The sequence below is a fragment of the Sceloporus undulatus genome, chromosome 8 (genome assembly GCF_019175285.1).
Source record: "Sceloporus undulatus isolate JIND9_A2432 ecotype Alabama chromosome 8, SceUnd_v1.1, whole genome shotgun sequence".
Lineage (NCBI taxonomy): Eukaryota > Metazoa > Chordata > Lepidosauria > Squamata > Phrynosomatidae > Sceloporus > Sceloporus undulatus.
In genome coordinates this window covers 20,527,502-20,548,241 of record NC_056529.1, presented here as the reverse complement: position 1 = coordinate 20,548,241, position 20,740 = coordinate 20,527,502, and the positions used below count along the sequence as shown (strand labels likewise).

The 20,740-nt window shown below is 45.4% G+C and overlaps 1 protein-coding gene across 1 annotated transcript in view; it reads left to right on the top strand.

Moving 5' to 3' along the window:
- The first annotated feature begins 1,458 nt into the window (after positions 1 to 1,458).
- SLC7A5 (solute carrier family 7 member 5) overlaps positions 1,459 to 20,740 on the top strand; it is a 41,692-nt gene continuing 22,410 nt past the window's right edge. Inside the window, exons 1-2 of the mRNA XM_042438031.1 lie at positions 1,459 to 2,354; positions 16,515 to 16,640. Coding sequence (XP_042293965.1) covers positions 1,835 to 2,354; positions 16,515 to 16,640 — 646 coding nt within the window. The 5' untranslated portion in view covers positions 1,459 to 1,834. The remainder of the gene's footprint in view (positions 2,355 to 16,514; positions 16,641 to 20,740) is intronic.

The following is a 20,740-nucleotide window of genomic DNA, read 5'->3' as shown; positions in this document are numbered from 1 at the left end:
GCAAACCTCCTTTGAGCAGATCTTGCCAGGGGAAAAACAAACAAACAGGATAGGTTTGCCTTAGGGCCATTGTTGTAAAACAGAAGCCACTGGAAGGCAATGTGAAGTCAAAGGCTTTTGTGGCCGATGGCATCCATAGTTTTTTGAGGGTGTTTTGGGGCTCTGTGGCCAATGTTCTAGAAGAGCTTCTTCCTGACGTTTCGCCAGCGTCTCTCAAGAGAGTCTATGGCATTTCTCTCAAGATGCCAGTCACAGATGTTGGCGAAACGTCAGGAAGACACTCTTCTAGAACATGGGCACAGAGCCCCAAAACACCCTCAGAAAACTAACACTGAAAGGCACACGACGACAACAGACTGTAGTGTTGTTGGAATTAAAGCAGCAACATGATTGCAAACAGCAAAAACACACACATATATATATATATATACACACACACACACACACACACACATATACAACCACTGGAAGGCACACAACAAACTAGCAGTGCTAGCATTAAAACTGCAGCGCGATTGTAAACGTTGAAAATACTTAAATCTGAGTGTGTGTGTTTGGACTGTTTGCAATTGTGTTGCTGTTTTCATTCTAACAATCCTATACTCTGTTGTTGTGTGCCTTCCAGTGGGTTCTCACTTATGGCAACACAGAAATCAATATGGCAATATAAAAATCATACCCCATATATATATATATGTGTGTGTGTGTGTGTGTGTACAGACACAAAATAATAGTATACACATGTGCATACACTATCTGGAATATATATGTGTATATATATGTTCATGCATGTGTACATATGCACACACACACTATCTGGAGTGTGTGTGTGTGTGTGTATCTGAATATGTATGAATACATAATACACACACACACATATATATACATACATGCATATGCTATTGAATGTGTGTGTGTATGAATATATCAATACATAACATAATGTGTGTATATAATGTGTGTGTATAAAGTATATGAATATGTAACACACACGTCATATTTATACACACAGGCATATACTATCTGGAATAGATATATATGTGTGTGTGTGTGTGTGTGTATGAATACATAATATGTGTATGTATATAATGTGTATTATATATATATATATATATATGTCTATCTATGTGATACAGTATATGTCTATGTCTATCTATCTATGTCTATGTACAGTACTGTATATTATATAATATCTATCTATCCATCTATATGTGTATGAATATAATATACGTTTATCTTTATATATATGTGTGTGTGTGTGTGTCATATATGCACATGTATATCTCTATCTATGATATCTATGATCTCTCTCTCTATACTGTGACCAGGCCTACATTCTTAGGATCCGGAGGTGCCCTCTCTCCCTTTTCCAGGCCAGAGCCCCTAAACCCTGGGATCCTCTCCTTTCGGGGCTGAGGAGGAGGAGGATGAGGATGATGAGGATGGCTCCTGAGGGAAGCGCCTGCTCTCCTCCTCCTCCTCCTCCTCCTTCTGCTGCTCGCTCCCGACCGAGGCGCGCCCCCGAGGCCTGCTTGGCCCCTCCTTCCTTCCTTCCTTCCCTCCCTCCTCCTCCTCTTCTTCTTCTTCTTTGCCGGCCGGCGCTTCAAAAGCCTTTCTCCTTCTTCAGCCCCAGCAGCATCGGGAGAGGCGGCCTTTGGAAGCGTGCTGCGGGTCGGAGGAGCCCCGCAGCCGGGTCCTTGGTGCCTGGGTCCCTCCCCGAGAGGCCGGCCTCCTTCTCCCGGGCTCTGCTTTGGGCCGGAGAAGCTCCCCGAGCGAGGCCCGCTCCGTGCGCCCTGCGCCTTTTGACGCACCGGGAGGCAGAGGAGGCGGAGGCATGGCGCTGGGCGGCGAGGGCCTGAAGAAGCGCCCTTCCTCGGCCTCGGGGGGCTGCCCTCCCGAGGAAGAAGGGCAGGGCATGCTGGAGGCCGACGGGGGGAAGGAGAACGTGGCGCTGCAGCGGAGCATCACGCTCTCGAACGGCGTGGCCATCATCGTGGGCACCATCATCGGCTCGGGCATCTTCGTGGCGCCCACCGGGGTGCTTCGGGAGGCCGGCTCCCCGGGGCTCTCGCTGGTGGTCTGGGCGGCCTGCGGGCTCTTCTCCATCGTGGGCGCCCTCTGCTACGCCGAGCTGGGCACCACCCTGGCCAAGTCCGGCGGGGACTACGCCTACGTCCTGGAGGTCTACGGGCCCCTGCCCGCCTTCCTCAAGCTCTGGGTCGAGCTGCTCATCATCCGGCCCTCCTCCCAGTACATCGTGGCCTTCGTCTTCGCCACCTACCTCCTCAAGCCCCTCTTCCCCCACTGCCCCGTCCCCAGCGCCGCCGCCAAGCTCCTGGCTGCCCTCTGCGTCCGTGAGTAGAAGGAGAGGGAGAAGAGAAGGGGTGCCAGGGGCAGCAGGCAGAGGATCGATCATCAGTCATCAAGAGGAGGGAGAGAGCAATGTTAATAATGGCAGCAGTCATAGGCTGATTGGGGGGATCGATCATCAATAATCACCAATAGTAAGGAGGCCTGGGGGGGAGGAGGATAGCCGTGGTAATAGCGGCAGGAGTCATAGGCTGGCTGAGGGGGGATCGATCATCAATCATCATCAAGAGGAGGGAGAGATGGGGAGGAGAGGGAGAAGCATCTTGAGATGGTGATAGGGGTGGTAAGAGGAGGAGTAGTAGGCTGGCTGGCTGGAGATCCATAATCAATCATCAGCCTTCTCTGCCCAAAAGTGCTGGTGGTGCCTCAGCAGACTACAAATCCCAGGATTCTGTAGGATGGAGCCCTGGAAGTTGCAGTGAGGTCAGAGAGCATTATTTCTAAGTGCCAGATGCACCACAGGACCTGTCTGCATTCAGGACAGAGGGGCCAGCCTTGCTTTTAGTACTGTAGTCATCTTTTGGAGAAAGGGGTGCCTTCTCCTCCAAACTTGGGGGACTGGAGCCCCCAGAATCCTGCAGCCGTCTGCTGGGGGAGTTGTCAAAGGAAGGCCTCTGAGGCTGGCTGCTAATAATGTGCATCTGGTTCACATCCGAGAAAGTGGATGTTGGTCATGCTGGTTGCAGGAGTCTGCAGAGTTGGAGCCCAAAAGAAAGGATGCTTGGCTTGACGGGGCTGAAAGTAGTGCCACAACTAGCGCGGCTCTTGCTTGTTGAGCATGGGCAAGAGTGCCTTTCCATCCTCAGCAAGTAATCTCAGGTTGGGAAGAAGTAGGACCTTAAAGCCAAATACTGCTGGACCCACCAGCAGAATTGGCAGAGTGTGTGGCACAGAAACTGACCCTCTTAATAACCTTTAGATCTTGTACTTGCCTTCCAGAAGGAGTAAGTCTTGGAGAGAAGACTCCCAAGTGTAGCCTAAAGGAAGGCTACTCAAAGTGTTGGTCCATGGACCAGTAGTGGTCTGAACTGCAAGGCATTGGTTGCAAGTCTGTGCAGATCTCCAGGAAAGGCAGAAGGAGCCGTGGGCACAAATGTGGGCACAAATGTGGCCCAGTAGGGCACAAAAACTGCCAGTCCACCAGATAGCATGAGAAGCATAGAAGGCAGGTAGGTACTCAACATCCTGGACCATAGCAATATCTAAAGGATATTACAGTAGGAGGGTCTGTTTCTGTGCCAACGGATGGTTTCGGTCTCTTTCTGCTGTCGTCTGTGGTATAACCAGAATGTTTTGCAATGAAGAGGAGCTGCCAGGTTAGTGCAGTTTAAAAAGGAAATGTCTTGATGGGAAAGAAAGAAACATAACAGGGGAAAACAAACCTCTGTTGTGAAACTGGGGCAGGAAAGTCCAGATGGGTTATAGGTGCTTCCGGACACGTCTCTAGTAGTAGTAGTAACACTGCAAGTGGTCTCATCTTAAGGGCAGACCTGTTGCAAAAAGTGACCCACTCTTCAATAGGACTGGGAGGGCTCCCTTGTTATAAAGGATGTCCCTACTTTGAGAGTCAGAAAACATGTCTCTTGTAGGGCTGGCAGGTGTCTCTTTTTAGAAGAGATGTCCCCTTATTTGAAGGTTGGGAAGCGTATCCTTTTGCATAGACTGAACAAGATGCCAAAAATAAAGATTCCTGTTCTTTTGAGTGTGGACAGTATGTTAATCTCACAGAGAAACGTACATTGCTCAATGGGCTGGAATTAATACTTTTGTTAGGCATTTAGCTAGAACGCAGCCTTCTTCATAGCTCTTTGCTGCATGAAACTATTTGGAGAACCTGGCAATACAAGTTCCCTGGAATTGGGAAATGCTCCAAAAGTGCCCAGGTGGGTGGCTGAGCGAGAGACACCTTTGCTTTCTGACGGTTTGCCCAAACTTTGTTTCATGCACAAAATGATTTTTAAATATTGTGTCTAAAATTATGTCCAGGCTGTGTGTTTATCATCAGTGAATTGCGTGGGTCCCGTCTCCAAGTTGTTTCATGATGTATGTGCAAATATTGCAAAATCTGCAAAACTGAAATCCCAAAACAGTTCTGGTCCCAAGCATTTCGGAGAAGGGAGACTCAGCCTGGATTACTGAGAGCTGGAAACAAACAGGACCTGAAGGGAAGAGGCATTAGTAAACTACTAGGTCTATTGCTACCTGCTGAGCTGGCTGGAGAAAGAATGTAGGTTGTTTGGTGTTTTCTGGAAAGGCAGATTGGTTTAGTGCTTTAAGGCATGGATTGCATTCTCCCCCTTTGAGGAATCGTCTTGTATGTTCTGAGTTTGTTCCTATATAAAGCTGTCCTTCATACCGAAAACCAGTTGGATTCCTTTATTGATTCTGCCCACAACTAGCAAAAATATAACAGTGTGAAGTGGTTAAGCCCTGGCACTTAGAAGGTCAGCCCTTACCCTCTTTAGGTCAGCTTTCAGAGAAGGAGCTTAGGCCACACTCATTCTGTCTCAACCTGTCCTACCTCCCAAGGCTGATGTGAGGCTGGAGAGTGGTGATGGAGAGCCCCTTCAACTCATTGCTGGAAAGGCAGAATGTAAACATGACAGATAAAGATAGCAAACCAACAATGTCAGGATTTGGGGTACAGTGATGCTGAACATACTTTCATTGGTGCCCAATGGAGTATGCCTTCATCTTTTGAAGAAGGGTGAGAAGGATGTGTTAAATAAACTTGTTGTTGTTGCAGTTGGCCCTCTATATCCACAGATTCAAGCATCCATGGCTTGAGAATATATATATATATTTATATTATTCCAAAAAGCAAACTTTGTTTTTGCCATTTTATGTAAGGGTTATCATTTTGGTATGCCATTGTATTTTATGGGCATTCTCCAGATTTTGGTACCCAAGGGCATCCTGGAGTCGAATTCCAGTGGATGCCAAGGGCCCAGTGTGTTGTTGTTGTTGTTGTTGTTGTTGTTTGAATGGGATCCCAGTTCCACTCAACTCGAAAACTTACACTACAACTTCTTCCGCTCAGTTAGTCCCAAAGATGCTACAAGATCTCTTTGCATACTGCTATTCCAGACTAAAACGGCTGAGTCTCTGAATCCCCTTGCCATGAGCACATCACTATGGGGAGGGCAACTTGTCCTCCCAAATAAGAATCCTATCCTCCATAAGAAATCTTCCTTGTAGTCCCCAAATTTCTAGCAACTTATGGCAACCCTATCACCTTTGCCATCCTCTGAAGCTGAGAGAGTGCGACTTGCCCAAGATGACCCAGTGGGTTTCATGGCCAAGCCAAGATTCAAACCCTGTCTCCAGGGTTATAGTCCATTGCTCAAACCACTACATCACGCTGGCATCTATATAATGAGTTATCCTGGATATGGGACCCAAATCCACACACAAAATTCATTTATGTTTCCTATTCACTTTATATCCATAGCCTGAAGGTAATTTCATGTGCAAAAGTTTAAAGAATTTTGTGCATGAAACCAAGTTTGTGTACACTCACACTCTTTGGAACAAAAGAACTGGCAAAACCACTGCTGAGCATTTCTTACCTAAGAAAACCTTAGTCAAACTACTACACCACACTGGCTCTTGCATTCCTTTAAAACAAACCCACAACTTTGCTTAGCACCCGGTAAGTTGCCAAAAGGCCAAACCAGTGCTTGCTTGGGTATCTTTTCTTCCCATTTTTCTCAGCTCATTTATGGGCTTTTCTTTCTTCCCTTGTTGGAGAGCTGACCTATTTGTAGGAACTCAACTTTGCTCTCCTCTCTTCCTTTTCAGCTTGCTGGGGAGGATTTTTTCAGCAGCACCCAACAGCTGTCAGCTCTGGCTTTGCAGATAGCCTTGGGCAAGTCTTGTTGGGTGGATGGGCGGGTGGCATATTTCATGTGCTCTCTGCCTCCTAGGAAACGCTTAAAAAGGTCCCTTGGCCAGCGTTTCTGGAGGCAAGACTTGGCACCCTTGTCCTTTGCCAGCCCAACAACGGCTCTACCCACGTGCCTCTTGGCACTGACCACACTAAGAATGAATGCTTTTATGCTCCCAGATGGAGCAAAAGGCTCTCTTCTTCTTCTCCTTTTGCTTTTAGGACTCATCTGCACTGCAGAAATTATGCAGCTTGACACCGCTTTCACTGTACAGTGGGTCCTTGTTATCCGCTGGTATTTGTTTCCAGGATCCCCCGTGGATAACCAAACCTGTGGATTCTCAAGTCCTATTAAATGTAATACTATAGCAAAATGGTGTCCCTTATATAAAATGGGAAATCAAGGTTTGCTATTTGGAGTTTATACCTTTTTTTGAATAGTTTCAAGCTGTGGAGGCTCAAATCCATGGATAAGGAGGACCAACTGTCCTTTACATTTCTCCCTGTTAAAACTAATTTTGTTAGTTTCGGACCAACTTTCTAATCTGTTAAGGCCATTTTGAATTCTAACCCTGTCCTCTGGAGTACAGTATTATCTATCCCTCCTCATTTAATGCCATCTGCAAATTTTATGTCCCCTTTTCCATCATCCAAGCGATCGATGGAGATGTTGAACAGCCCTGGACCCAGAAACCCACTAGTCTCGTCTCTCCAGGATGAAAAGGAGCCACGGATGAGCATCTTTTGGGTTTGGTCGGCCAACCAGTTGCAAATCCACCCAACAGTAACCTCATACAGCCTGCATTTTACTCGCTTATTTGCAAGACTACCATGGGGGGACCTTGCCAAAGGACTTACTAAATCAAGACAGGCTGCAGGGCATCCAGGTTGGGGAAAAGCCGTTGCCCCAAACCGGCTGATCTGGAAAGAGCATGGGATTGTGCAACGTTTGGGCTGCAAGCCTCCCTTCTTTGCGGGAACGATAAACAGGCCTCAAAGAATAAGAGTCTGGCGCGGTTGTGATGTCACGGCCCTTTCTCTTTTCTTTTGCAAGCTTAATTACATGTCAAATAAAAATGCAGGCTCCCTTTGCCTCCCCTGGCCTTTTCTCTCTCTAGCCGTTGAGGTCAGGGTTGTCAGATTGAGCAACGTCCAAAACAGAGGAAAGTGGAGGGGGGGCGTGAAGGCGGGGATGGGATTGTCTTGATATTTTGCAATGGGTGACAGGGAAGGAATAAGAAATGGAGCAGAGATGCTGGTTGCATCCACAGTGCATAAATAATCCAGTTTGACCCCAGTTTAGTGCTGCAACAAACCGCACATTCCAGAATTCCATAGCATTGAGCCACACCAATCAAACTGGGGCCAAACTGGATTATTTCTGCCCTGCAGATGCAGCCATTGAATGGGGGCTAGGATGCTGGAGCCAAGCTTAATATATAGCATCTGTTCTTCCTCACTCCATGGTTTGTTTTTATGTCCTCTACAAAAGTGAGAGAATAGTGCATATATAATATCCTCTGTAATATTTTGGATGTTTTCCTACCTTGCAGGGTTGTTAAAACTCCTTTCATAGGACCCACTGAAGAAATGTCATAAAAGGGCTTTTCTTACATTGACTTCTGTACCTTAGCAGATGAGCATCCCTTAAAATGATCCATAGTTTGGCTTGTTGAATTTATTGCAATTTGTGGCTCCATCTTTCTTCCACAAACTATTGTTTGTTAGCTAGATGCAGGTTGGGTCTCCCTTTTCTGAAATGCTTGGAACCGGAGGTGTTCTACATTTTGGAATATGTGCAAATACATAATGAAGTCTAAACAGGAAATTCATTTATTTTATAAAAACACCTTATATTCATAGTGTTGGACTGTGAATCTGGAGACCAGGGTTTGATTTTCCGCTCAGCCATGGAAACCCATTGGGGGTCCTTATGCAAGTCACACTCTCTCAGCCTCAGGAAAAGGCCATGGCAAACCACCTCTGAACCAACCTTACCATGAAAACCCCATGATAGGTTTGCCAGAAATCGGAGAGGCACACAACAACCACGAAATAAATCGGATAGGTACCATTCCTGTATGCTTTTAATTGTACTGTTTTTAATGTTGTTAGTCGCCCTGAGTCCCAGTTTGGGGAAAGGGTGGGATATAAATAAATAGAAGAGGTAGTAGATAAATAAATACAATGATATCCTAGTTGTCAAGTGTAAGACTTAAGTACCATTTTTTTGCCCTGAAGCCCTGCCTTTTATCAATAGATTTCTGTTCTAGGAGCCGGGTGAGATTTCCACATCTCTCGAACCCAGCTTTGAAGGATGGGTCAGCCTTTGCCCGGGATGCTATTGAGACATCCCTTGTGTTCTTGTGACCCTCTCCCTCCCATTGCATGATGTGGGATTATTGCTATGGCCATTGATTTTCCTGTGGCTACTGATGTGGAATTGCTGCCATGGACATTGATTTTCTTGCGGCCCCTGCCATTATAAATGCATGTGCCTCCGCTACATCAGCGACAAGCCCCAAGTTCAAGATGTATGGAGAGAGTGAGCCATGAAATGCTATGGGAGACACTAAGCATGTGCTAGGGCCAGAGCAGAACCGTGTGCTGTTGCTAGGCAACCCCGCACGGGTTCCGTGTTGCTCCTGGATTATAAAGGGATCAATAGGAGGCAGTGGCGCAGTCACTCGGAGGCCACGCATGTGACCTCTCTGCTCAGCTTGCCGTCTTCTATTTTTATATTTATTTATTTTTCAAGGCTTCACCGGCTCCTCTCCTTATTCCTTTGCCCTGCGGGGTCTTTTTACCTTGGAAGAACCCTTGCAACCATTTTCTCAGGGAATCCCCTTGCATTTAAAAAATACATATACGTACAGTCAGCCCTCTGTATCCATGGATTTTTGTTTTTAATCCATGGATTCAAGTACCGCGGCTTGAAACTATTTTAAATATATATACATTCCAAAAAAGCAAGCTTTGATGTTGCCATTTTATATAAGAGACACCATTTTACGATGCCATTGCATTTAATCAGACTTGAGCATTCACAGATTTTGCTATCCATGGGGCTCCTGGAACCAAACCCCAGCGGATACCAAGGGCCCACTGTATATTTATATATCTATGGTGTAGTGGATTGTATGATTCTATACATTTAGAGACTAGGGTTCAATGCTCAGCTTGGTCATGGAAACTCACTATGGGTGACAACTGTATTCAATGGGACTTGAGCATTCACTGAAGCCATAAAAAAGCTATGACAAAAGATGCAGAAGTTCTTTAATATAATTAAGCAAGATATTTAACACAAAGGAGCGGAAGGATGTTAAAAAATTGTAAAGACTGTGCAATAAGAAATAACAGGAATGTAAATAACATATATTGCTTATATTTTTTTAATGTGTATAAAAATAAAGTTAAACAAAACAAACGAATTTCGTAGGTTTTTTGGGCTCTGGCCATGTTCTAGAAGAGTTTATTCCTGACATTTCACCAGCATCTGTGGCTGGCAAGATTTTTATTTATTTATTTATTTTATTCATATTTCGTCTCTGAAGATGCCAGATGCCACAGATGCTGGTGAAACATCAGGAATAAACTCTTCTAGAACATGACCACATAGCCCAAAAATCCCACAAAAACTATGGATGCTGGCCATGAAAGCCTTCGATTTCACAGTGAATTTCATGGGGTTTTCTTAGAGGTGTTTGTGCCAATTCTTTCCTCTGAAGTAGAGCCTACTGCACTTGGGATTCATTACCGGTCTCCCATCCAAGTGCTAACCATGGACGACCCTCCTTAGCTCCCAAGATCAAGCCATGTATGTGAGAGCGTGCGCCTTCAAGTTGCTTGTTGACTTGTGGCCACCCCCTGAATTTCAAAGGTTTTCTTAGCCAAGGAATGCTCAGAGGTGGGTTTGCCATTGCCGCCTTCTGAAATGCAGCCTACTGCGCCGGGTATTTATTGTTGTTGGTCTCCCACCCAGGTACTAACCAGAGTTGGTCATGTTTAGCTTCCATGATCAGATGGGATCTGGTGCCTTATGCTTGTGTGCATATGTGTCTTCAGGTCACTTGTCAACTTATTATGCCAACCTCATTAATTTTATAGGGTTTTCTCAGGCAAGGAGTGTAAGCCATAATGAAAGTTCGATTAAATCTTGCCTTGTATATTTCTGTCCCTATCATTCAGGTGTCTTCCATTCCTTTCCAGTTTCTAAAATTGCATCAATTTCTAGAATTCGCTTGAAGGGTTTTCCAGGAATGGCTGAGAAAGGGTTGCGTTGTAGGATGGAGGTCTTGGGGCCTGTGTCTTTGCTCTTTGCTAGCCAGCGTGGTGTAGTGGTTGGAGCGTTGGACTAGGACACTGGGGGACCATGGTTCGAATCCTGGCTTGGCCAGAGAAAGCCACTGGGTGGCTTTGGACAAGTCATACTCTCTCAGCCTCAGAGGATGGCAATGGCAAACCCACTCTGAAGAAACTTGCCAAGAAAATTATTATTATTATTATTAACCTTTATTTATAAAGCGCTGTAAGTTTACACAGCGCTGTACATCAATTTTTTAGTCAGACGGTTCCCTGCCCTCAGGCTTACAATCTAAGAAGACACGACACAAAAGGAGAAGGGAGTGGTGGTGGGGAATAGGATCAGGTCCAGCAGATCTTTTCCACCTCCGAGGCCTGGACCAAGGCAGATGGAAAACCCCAGAATGAGTTGAAGACACGCAACAACAACATTGTGAACTGCTCTGAGTCCTAGTTCTGGGGAAAGAGCAGAATATAAATTAATATGATATAATATAATAATAATAATAATAATAATAATAATAATAATAATAATAATGCTGGAGTGTCCGTCTCACTGCCCCATTCCTTTCCAGCCCTCTGTCTTCCCCATCCTTTCCTAACCAGCTTTTCAAGGGACTGTGTAGCCACCTTCCTTGTGCCGACTTTGTACCTTTCTCAAAGCAATTCCTTCTGTTTATATTTCTTAGCCTGCCTTCTCCTTTCTTTTAAAAGAACCTTTTTACAGTCCCATAAAGCCAGGATCTCAATTGTACCCATAATCTCCCCTGTTTCAAAATCCTCAAATCTCGCAGTGAGCGGTGGATTTAACCGACCATATGCAGAAGGGATAGATAAATATTTGCTTGGTTTCCAGGGAGCAGCGATTCTGCTTTTGACCATAATAGGGGGTCCTGATCTACTCCTCTGCCGGCACAATAGTTCAGAGCTGCTGCTCTCCTTGTAGCACAACGATAAAAGGTTTTTTGCAGCTACATACCTGTCTGCAGAAACACCTGTGCAGGGAAATGATGCGAGAATGTCTCCTGCAAATGCAACAGTTACCCAAATGTTGGCTTTGCTGACATGTCTTCAGCTGAGATTCTTGGAACAAAGATGGGGAACCTCGGCCAGCCCAAGAGCCAAATAATCTCAGAGAAATTTGGGAGGCTGTGTTCCAGTGGTAGGCAGGGGCAAAGGCAAAGGAGGTGGAGGCAGAAATACCTGTCTATTTTAACTTTGCTGCCAAGAACTAAGCTTTAGGATGCAGTGCCGCTCAAAGTGGTGGTTCATGGGCCAATGCTGTTGCAGTGGCCATCGGCTGCTGATTCCTGGTGAGTTTCCAGGAAAGAAAGATAGATACGGTACCCAACAGGCACAAATCATAGAATCCTATTGTTGGAAGAGACCCTAAGGATCATCCAATCCAGCCCCATTCTACCATGCAGGAAGACACTATCAAAGCAAAGCTAAAGCATCCAGGGATGGTTTTTTTCTTTCACCAGACCCCACTTTTCTTATTGTTTCCATTTTGGAATTTACAGATCCACTTGTTTTTTTAACATGCTGGACAACATAGTACAGGTAGAGTGGTTTGAGGGTTGGACTATGACTCTGGAGGCCAGGGTTTGAATCCCAGCTCGGCCATGGAAACCCGCTGGGTGTTTTTGGGCAAGTCATACTCTCTCAGTCTCAGAGGAGGGCAATGGCAAAAAAGTCCTATGATAGTTTCACCTTAGGGTCGCCATAGGTCAAAAACCACTTGAAGGCACACAACAAAGGGTTGCATCTGCACTGCAGAATTAAGGCAGTTTAACACCGCTTTAACATCCATGTCCCAATGCTATGGAATCCTGGGATTTGTAATTTGTTGTGGGACCAGGGCTATCATGGAGAAAGGATAAATACCTCACCAAACCTAGGATTCCATAGCCTTGAGCCCTGGCTGTTAAAGCGGTGCCAAACTGTGTTATTTCTGCAGTGCAGATGCAGCCTAGAAGCTGGAGGTGCCCTTTGTAACGCAATGCTATACAGACCCATGTTCGAAAAGTTAGGCTGACAAAAAGAAATGCCTTCCTTTGTTTGTTTGTCCCTTTGTTTCTTCCTGAGTGATGCAGCTCAGGAGGCCCCTTGGAGGCATTCTAATGAGATTCAGGATTGAATTTGATTAGAAATCCCCCCCATCCCCCTGTTAAAAATCCTCCATGCCTTCAGAGCAACCTGCTTCCTAGGGATTATAGTGGTTTAGAAACTGGGTCATGAGTGTGTGGAGGCAAAAGGTAGACTTGCAGGGAGCAAAACAAAGCTGATGTGTTGAGAGTTTTATAGCAAAAACAGAGAGAGGCGAGGAGGAAGTAATGGGATCACGCGCACCTTGGTGCAACTTGCACCTGCCAGGATAAGAGCAAGCATCCTCATCTTGGAAGCATACCTTCAAGAGAGCCAGCATAGTGTAGTGCTTTGAATGGATTCCTTACCCACAGATTCAACCTCCTTATGTCTTAAAAATTATATATATACACACACACACACACACACACACCCCTTTCTTTCTTCATTCAAAAAAGCAAACCTTGATTTTGCTATTATATATAAGGGACGCCATTGTATATAAAGTGACTTGAGCATCCGCACATTTGGGTATCCAAACTCCAGCAGACACCAAGGGCCCACTATGATGATGATGATGATGATGATGATGATGATGATGATAAACCCCACTGTATTTAATGGGATTAAACACTACAGTGGGTCCTTGCTATCTGATGGGTTTGGTTCCAGGACCCCCCATGGATACCCAAATCCATGGATGCTCAAGTCCCATTATATACAATGGGGCATTTTAGTTTATTTTATTTTCCCTCTGAATACTGCAGGGCTCAGTGGATAAGATCAAACTGACTCCTTGCTGGAAGATGACACTCTGAATAAATGCCTTAAATTACTTTGCAAATATTCCCCGGAAACCCTGTAGGTTGCAAGAGACGGCAAACAGAGAGACAGGTAAAACCACTGGCAGAATACATGGTTGGTGCCACATACACTTATTCTGAGTAAGAACACCTATAGATTTAATTGACACAATTGGTCCTTTCCCTGGGATTGCACATCTTCTGGATTGTCCATGAAGATGGAAGATTTGGGGGGGGGGGATTTTTTAAGGAGAGCAGGTGATGTGGGTTGGCTAAGATTTCTTTGAGCAAGTGATGTTGCCGGTCAATGATGCTCTGAGCCAGTGGTTCCCAAACTTTGGTCCTCTGGGTGTTTTGGACTTCCACTGACAGACGTCTGAGCCAGCATGGCCAACAGTCTCAGGAATTTTGGGAACTGAAATCCAAAAACCTTGAGGACCAAAGTTTGGGAACCACTGTTTCTAAGCTCTGGATTCCTCCCTTAGGTGGCATCTGGAGTTTCCTCCAACTCTGCCGTTCTGCCATTCGGTTTAACTTGTTGCTCAGCAAGCTTCCAAAATCTATAGGCTGCAAAACTTTTAGTAAAAAAGGAGAATTGAGATTGTCATAAAGGCAACATCTGTACCCGTGTGGTTTTCCGTTTCTGGTGTGGCATAATGGCAGGAGGCCAAACCAACGGTGCTTGCCTTTTCCTCTTGATCCGAAGCGTCTTGCTTTGCAATTCTTCGAACGGCCTTGCTTCATTTGCAAGCCTCGGTTGTGGTTGCCATTGTGTGTATGCATGTGCCTTCAAGTTGCCTATCGACTTACTGCGGCCCCATTAATTTCAGAGGGTTCTTTTTTGGCAAGGGATCCTCAGAGGTGGTTTTGCCACTTCCTTCCTCTGAAATAGAGCCTTCAGCACCTGGGATTCATTGGCTGTTTCCCATCCAAGTACCAACCAGCAGTCACCCTGCTTGACTTCCAAGACCAGACAAGATCTTGCCCTCCAATAATAATAATAGGAAGAATAATAATAATAATAGATTTTATTTATACCCTGCATTTCCAGAAGGATCAAGGCAGGTTATAATAGAATACATAAATAAATACATAACACATATGTAACTAAAATTACATATCCCCTTTAATTCTTTATCCACTTGCTTTTCTCTTTGACCCCTTGTCAACATGTATATATGAATGTGTGTCTGTATAATTTTTATTTCTTTTTGGCGTGTTCTGAATTAATTGTGCAATCTAGGGATGTAGAGGTTTTCTCTTTTTTGCTTTTGGTTTTGGGAACTCCATTTGACTTTTGGCAGAACAGTTGGGTTTGGTTCTGCAGCGGTTTCTTTGGAAGGGCGTTGGATCCTCTGAAACAGAAGGCAAACGGAGAGGGCTGCAGGTGTGGGGCCAATCCGCTTCCAAAGGAACAAGTCAGCAGCTGTCCTTTCTGTATTGCATCAGAACAGAAAACAACAGAAAATAGTTAATTTTTTAAAAAAAGCAGGGGTAAGTGCCTTTTTCTAAATGCATTAGGCCAGGGGAAAAGCAAGAGACTGCTTGGGACTCAATCTTAGCCTCCTGGTTAAGGCTGTTTAAGAAAGCAACTCTATTTTTGTCACTTCACACATAGCAAGGACAAAATTTAGCAGCACACATGACTTTTCCCGTAATCTGCTTGAATCATTGGGTAAGGAATCCACTCAGACCACTACACTGTGCTTACTCTCTTGAAGATACTCTATGCGTGTGACACACATTTCAGTCTTTATTTCTTTTGCCACCAGAGTGTTTCAGAGTCGGCTCCCAGGCTTCTTAAGCTGGTTTGGCGCAGTGTTTACTCATGCTTCTATCTCAAGCAAGAGCTGCTGCCTCCTTCTCACACTGACACACACACACACACCCCTTTGCTCCTGGGCCAATGGGCAATGTGCGCAGGGGATCGGCAGGAGTAGTGCATGGATGATGCAATTGTGCTTCCTCCTTGCGTCTCGACTGCCTTTGAGTCATCTGAAAACCGTAGAAGGAAATTGAATCACTCCTTCGCCTCCATTCATTCATTCATTCATTCATTCATTGAACCAGAGTGCCCAGATGTCAAGCATGTCAGAGGGCAATTGTGTATCCAAGGGTGTTATTTTTCTTCCCCACCTACACAAACACACACACACACTAATTGCATCAGAAAGACGACAGATGCTGCTTGCCTTCAAATCGTCTTTCTTTTAAGGAACTAGGCCCTGGCACCAAATGATGCAACCTTGCTTCCCTATTTCAAATCCTGGAATGCCTCCAGGGATTTGGCAAAAGAGGGGCAGGAATCATGTATCCCCCTCCCCTGCCCCTATGGTTGGATTGCAGATCCCAGCAGCCCTGGTGAAGAATGGATTGAAAGAAGAGATTGGGTTGGGTCTTGCTGCAACATTAGGGTCGCATGTGGAACATACAGTGGAAAAACAGCCATGGTGGATCAGACTTGAAGGTATTCTGTTCATGAGAAACCTTATGGAAACCGGGGATTTGTAGTTTGGTGAGGCACCAGTGCGATTTGGAAGAGAAGGCAAAAAAGCTTGTAAAACCAGGATTCCATAGATGAAGCTGCAGTACTTAAAGTGGGGTCGAACTGCATTATTTCTACAGTGTAGATGCTCCCTGAGACATACCTGTAATTTTATAGTCTTGTAGGGACTTGGTTTTGAGAGTGTGCATTCAGTGTGACATCTATTTGGAGCCCTGGGATTGCTCATGAGTACCCATGAGTTTGCTCCCTCCCTGCCTTTAAGCTGCATCCACACTGCAGAAAAAAATCAGTTTGACATCACTTTAAGTGCCATGACTCAGTGCTATTCAATTTTGGGATTTGTACTTTGCTGTGGCACCAGAGTGCTCTGACAGAGAAGGCTAAACATCTCATAAAACTACTGTTCCCAAAATTTCATAGCATTGAGCCAGCGCAGTTAAAGTGTTGTCAAATGGGATAATTTCTGCAGTGCGGATGCAGCCAGACAGAGAAGGTGCTTGCAAAGCGTTTGCACCAGAGACGAACTGACATATCTCTCCTTGTGCTTGCTTTCCAGTCCTGCTCACAGCGGTCAACTGCTACAGCGTGAAGGCGGCCACCCGGGTCCAAGACGGCTTTGCGGCGGCAAAACTCCTGGCCCTTTCCTTGATCATCATCCTTGGTTTTGTGCAGCTGGGATTGCGTGAGTGTGTTGCCTTCCTGCTTTTCCCAAAGAGGTTGGAGGTGGGTGGGGAAGTTAGTATGAAATTTGGGTTTAGACAGCTTTAAAACTGTGTGCTTTATTCCTGCCTGCTCCAAGTTCCAAAAAGGGCAGCATGGATAGAATCACGTCTCATTTTTATCCTAACGCCCCTGCAAGGTAGGCTGGCCTGAGCAGCAAGTGGCCAGAGATGACCCAGGGAGCTTCAGGGACCCAGGGATGGGGACTTTTCTGCTTTTCATTTTCATGGCAGAAAATGATTTGCATCATTTTGGGATAATGGGATATCCTATTTCTAGGATAATGTTTGCAACCGTTCTCCCATTTCTGGGATAATGTGTGCAACCATATTACTCTTATTTCTGGGATAATATGTTCAATATCCCATCGCCTATTCAGTTCTATTCAGTGCATCTCTTCCCCTTTGTTCTTAGTTTACTGAAATATTTCCCCCAAAATTTTCAGCACTGGAAAAATTTAGTTAGTTCTCTGCATGTAGCAGCCGAGAGGAATTTTGGAAAACCTCTTCCTATATTCACAGCTGAAGGGGAATTCAGCATTCAGTGCCAAGTCCCAGCTGCCAGTGACATGCAGTGATAGATTGTGGTTTCGTGTTACATGTAAACACAGTCATCCTCATTGTTCTGACCTGGTTTTACTCTCTTCTGAGGAAAAATTTAGCCAGGAGGAGAAATGGACTATGTCTTATAGAAATCAAGGAATACAGGGGGCCCTTGGTATCTGCTAGGGTTTGGTTCCAGGACCTGCCGTGGATGCTGAAATCTGTGGATGCTCAAGTCCCATTGCATTCGGTCGGATAGTATAATGGTGTCTGTGATATAAACTGGCAGAATCAAGGTTTGCTTTCTGCAATATATGTGTGTGTGTGTGTGTTTAATATTTGTAAGCCACAGATGATTGTGGATATAGAGGGCTGACCGCACTACTCTTTTGTCTTAAATACCCTGAAGGGATCCGATCCTCTCTATCTTGGAAGCTGAGCAGGGCCAGGCCTGGCCAGCACTTGGATGGAAGACTGCTGACAAAAAACAGGTGCCGATGGCTACTCAAAGTGGTGGTCCCTGGACCAATACTGGTCTCCATGCCCTTGGCCACTGGTCTCTGGCCAAGTTTACAGGGAAAGAAGCCAGCCAACCAGTTAGTTAGTTAGTTGGCACAAATATAGTGCTGGTTCCTGGCATACTGGAAGGGGAAAATGCCAGACATCCTGAATACACTGCTGAGGGTTTTATTTCAGATACAGACAATGGCACATCACCTCTGAGTTTTCCTTGTCCGAGAAAACTCTATGAAATCCATGGGGTAGCCATAAATTGACAGGTGACTTTAAGGCACACATGCACCTGTATTTCCTGATTTTGCAAGACTTGAGCAGGGCACTTGGAGGTCCTGTATCCAGAGGATCACCTTAATTTGGAGCTGACTTGATAGCACTTAACAACAGCGCTCATCCAGACCTGAATAAGAGGGCATTCCCTGTTCTTTTCCACCTAGGGACAGCTATCCAACTATAACTTCTTCAGCTTGTCATTGCTGGGGATGTGATGGGACAATCACAAGATGGTAACTTACCACCCCTAAAACAATTCCCAATGTAATCCCACTCCATCAAAGGATCCGTAGCTGTCCTGAGTTTTGCAAGACCCAAACAGGGCTGTTGATGACTGAGGCTCCCAGAAGTCTCCCATTCATAGGGTTGCCATAAATCAGCAACGCTCAGGATTCCTGCCTCAATGAAGGCAGGGGTTTAGATCAGATGGCATCTAGGATCCCTTCTGACTCTGCAGTTTAGTGATTCTGGTCATCCCTCTGCGTCTCCGTCGTTCTTTTGCACCTGAGCATACCGCTCATTCAGCAGGGGATCCAGCCGGGCTGTTGTCGCTGTTTTTCTTGGGAGCAGATTGGAGGCCAGCCGGTGTTTTGCTTGGGCCGCGTTCTCTTGCGTGTGTTTTCAGCAGCCTAGCAGGACTTGTTTGGTGTGAAATAACACGCTTGCCCCTTTGGTTCCCCTTCCCGCCCACGCCTGCTGGGTATTTGGATATCTGGCAGATGACTGACGCATGTGTGCATATGTGTGCATTTGTATATTTGTGTGTGGGCATACGTATGCACCATTTATGATGAGCCTGCGCCCCCTCCTGTCCTTTCAGGGTAAACTAGAAAGTATGTGGAATTGGGTCCTCCAGTGTATGCAGTCTTTGGTCCTCCAAATGTTTTGGACTTCAGAATACCTGACCAAGTTGGCTGGGGCTACTGGGAGCTGAAGTCCAAAACATCTGGAGGACCAAAGTTTGGGAACCATGACTGACTGGGAGAGAGTGTCTGCTCTGCATGCAGAAAGACTCAGGTTCAATCCCAAGAATCTCCAACAGATCAGGTAGGAGCAAACAATGGGAAAGGTATTCCTCTGCCTCTTGAGAGCCATTGTCAGTCAGGGTAGACCAGTGGCTCCCAACCTTTGGTTCTCCAGACGTTTTGGACTTCAGCTCCCAGAATTCTTGACTGTTTGTCATGTTGGCCAGGGCTTCTGGGAGCTGATGTCCAAAACACCAGGTGGACCAAAGTTTAGGAATCACTGCTGTAGAGGGTCAGAGCTTGAAAATGTTATGGGGGGGAACTCCACATCCTAGAATCCCTGAACCAGCTTGGCCGTCATGGGATTCTGGAAGTTGTAGTCCTCCCCCAAAGTAACTTTACTGTGGAGGACAGATACTTGCAGAAGCCACTAAATGGTAGTTTCTTGATGGTCTTTGGTCTTGATGGGGATGGCTTTGTGCTGTTGTTTTGTTTATTGTGTGTGTTTGTGTGTTGCCTTTTTGCAACCAGAAGTCATTCTGCTGTTCCTCTTTGCAATGTTTAGTTTTAAATAAATACATAAATAGATTTGCTTTTTTTCCCTCTCTTGTAAGCTGCCTTTGAATGCCTTTGGTTTTTAAAGCGGCTTGGAAATCAGTTAATTAATTGGAGTTTGAATTCATGATGATAATATAAATAATGATATACAGTCGCTCCTCCATTCTCACGGACTTGAGATCTCCAGTCTTGAATATTCATGGAGGGGTGACTTCTGTTAATATCAATGGGGCACCCACCCCGCAACTCATGCCCCTTGCACGTGCTCCATTCAAGCCTATGGGGCTTGAATATCGGCAAGTGTCCACTTTCGCAGGGGTCCAGAATGGATCCCCCATGAAAACGGGGGGCCAACTTATGTAAATAATGTAGATAACGCTAAGTTTAAATAACACCAATAATCATTTACACACACATACATATGCAAGACGGATACAGGTTGAGTCTCCTGTATCCAGAATCCCAAAATCTGAAATAGTCCAAAATCCACAATCGTCCACATGGGTAGCTGAGAGAGTGACACCTTTGCTTTCCGATGGCTCAGTGCACACAAACTTTGTTTCATGCACAAAATCATTTTAAATATTGTGTATAGAATTACTGTCAGGCTATGGGTATAAGGCATCTATGGAACATAAATGAATTCCCTGTTTGGACTTGGGTCCCATCTCCAAGAGATCTCACTTTGTATGTGCAAATATTCCAAAATCTGGAGGGGAAATCCGAACTCCAAAACGCTTCTGATCCCAGGCATTTCGGATAAGGGAGAATCAGTCTTTACTAGCAATAAAGAAAGACATAATGTGGAAGGAAATATTCAAATTCCAGGGTTTCAGGGCATTTTTCTTAACCCATCTTTGGGGGCAAAATTGGGGTCAGCTACTAATTCAGCCCCACCTTCTAATTTGGAAGCTTGCGTAAATGGAAGAATTTCCCTCTTTTTTCAAATAGCGTTTCAGTGTTTTAAAAGAATAAAGCTAACTTTGTTACTTGTGTTTGCTCCCTCCGAATGATGGAGCCCTCGTGACACAGAAGTGCTGGGAAAGATCTTGCCGTCAAGGATGCGGTGGAGGTGTTGGCATAAATCGCACTCGGGCCTTTTAAAACGTTTTCTTGATGCAGCAGTAAAGCCGGTGGGAATGTTTGGGGGAGGAAAAATACCTCCTTCTGTGAAAACAAAACCGAGGGCATGAACCACTGTGGGGCAA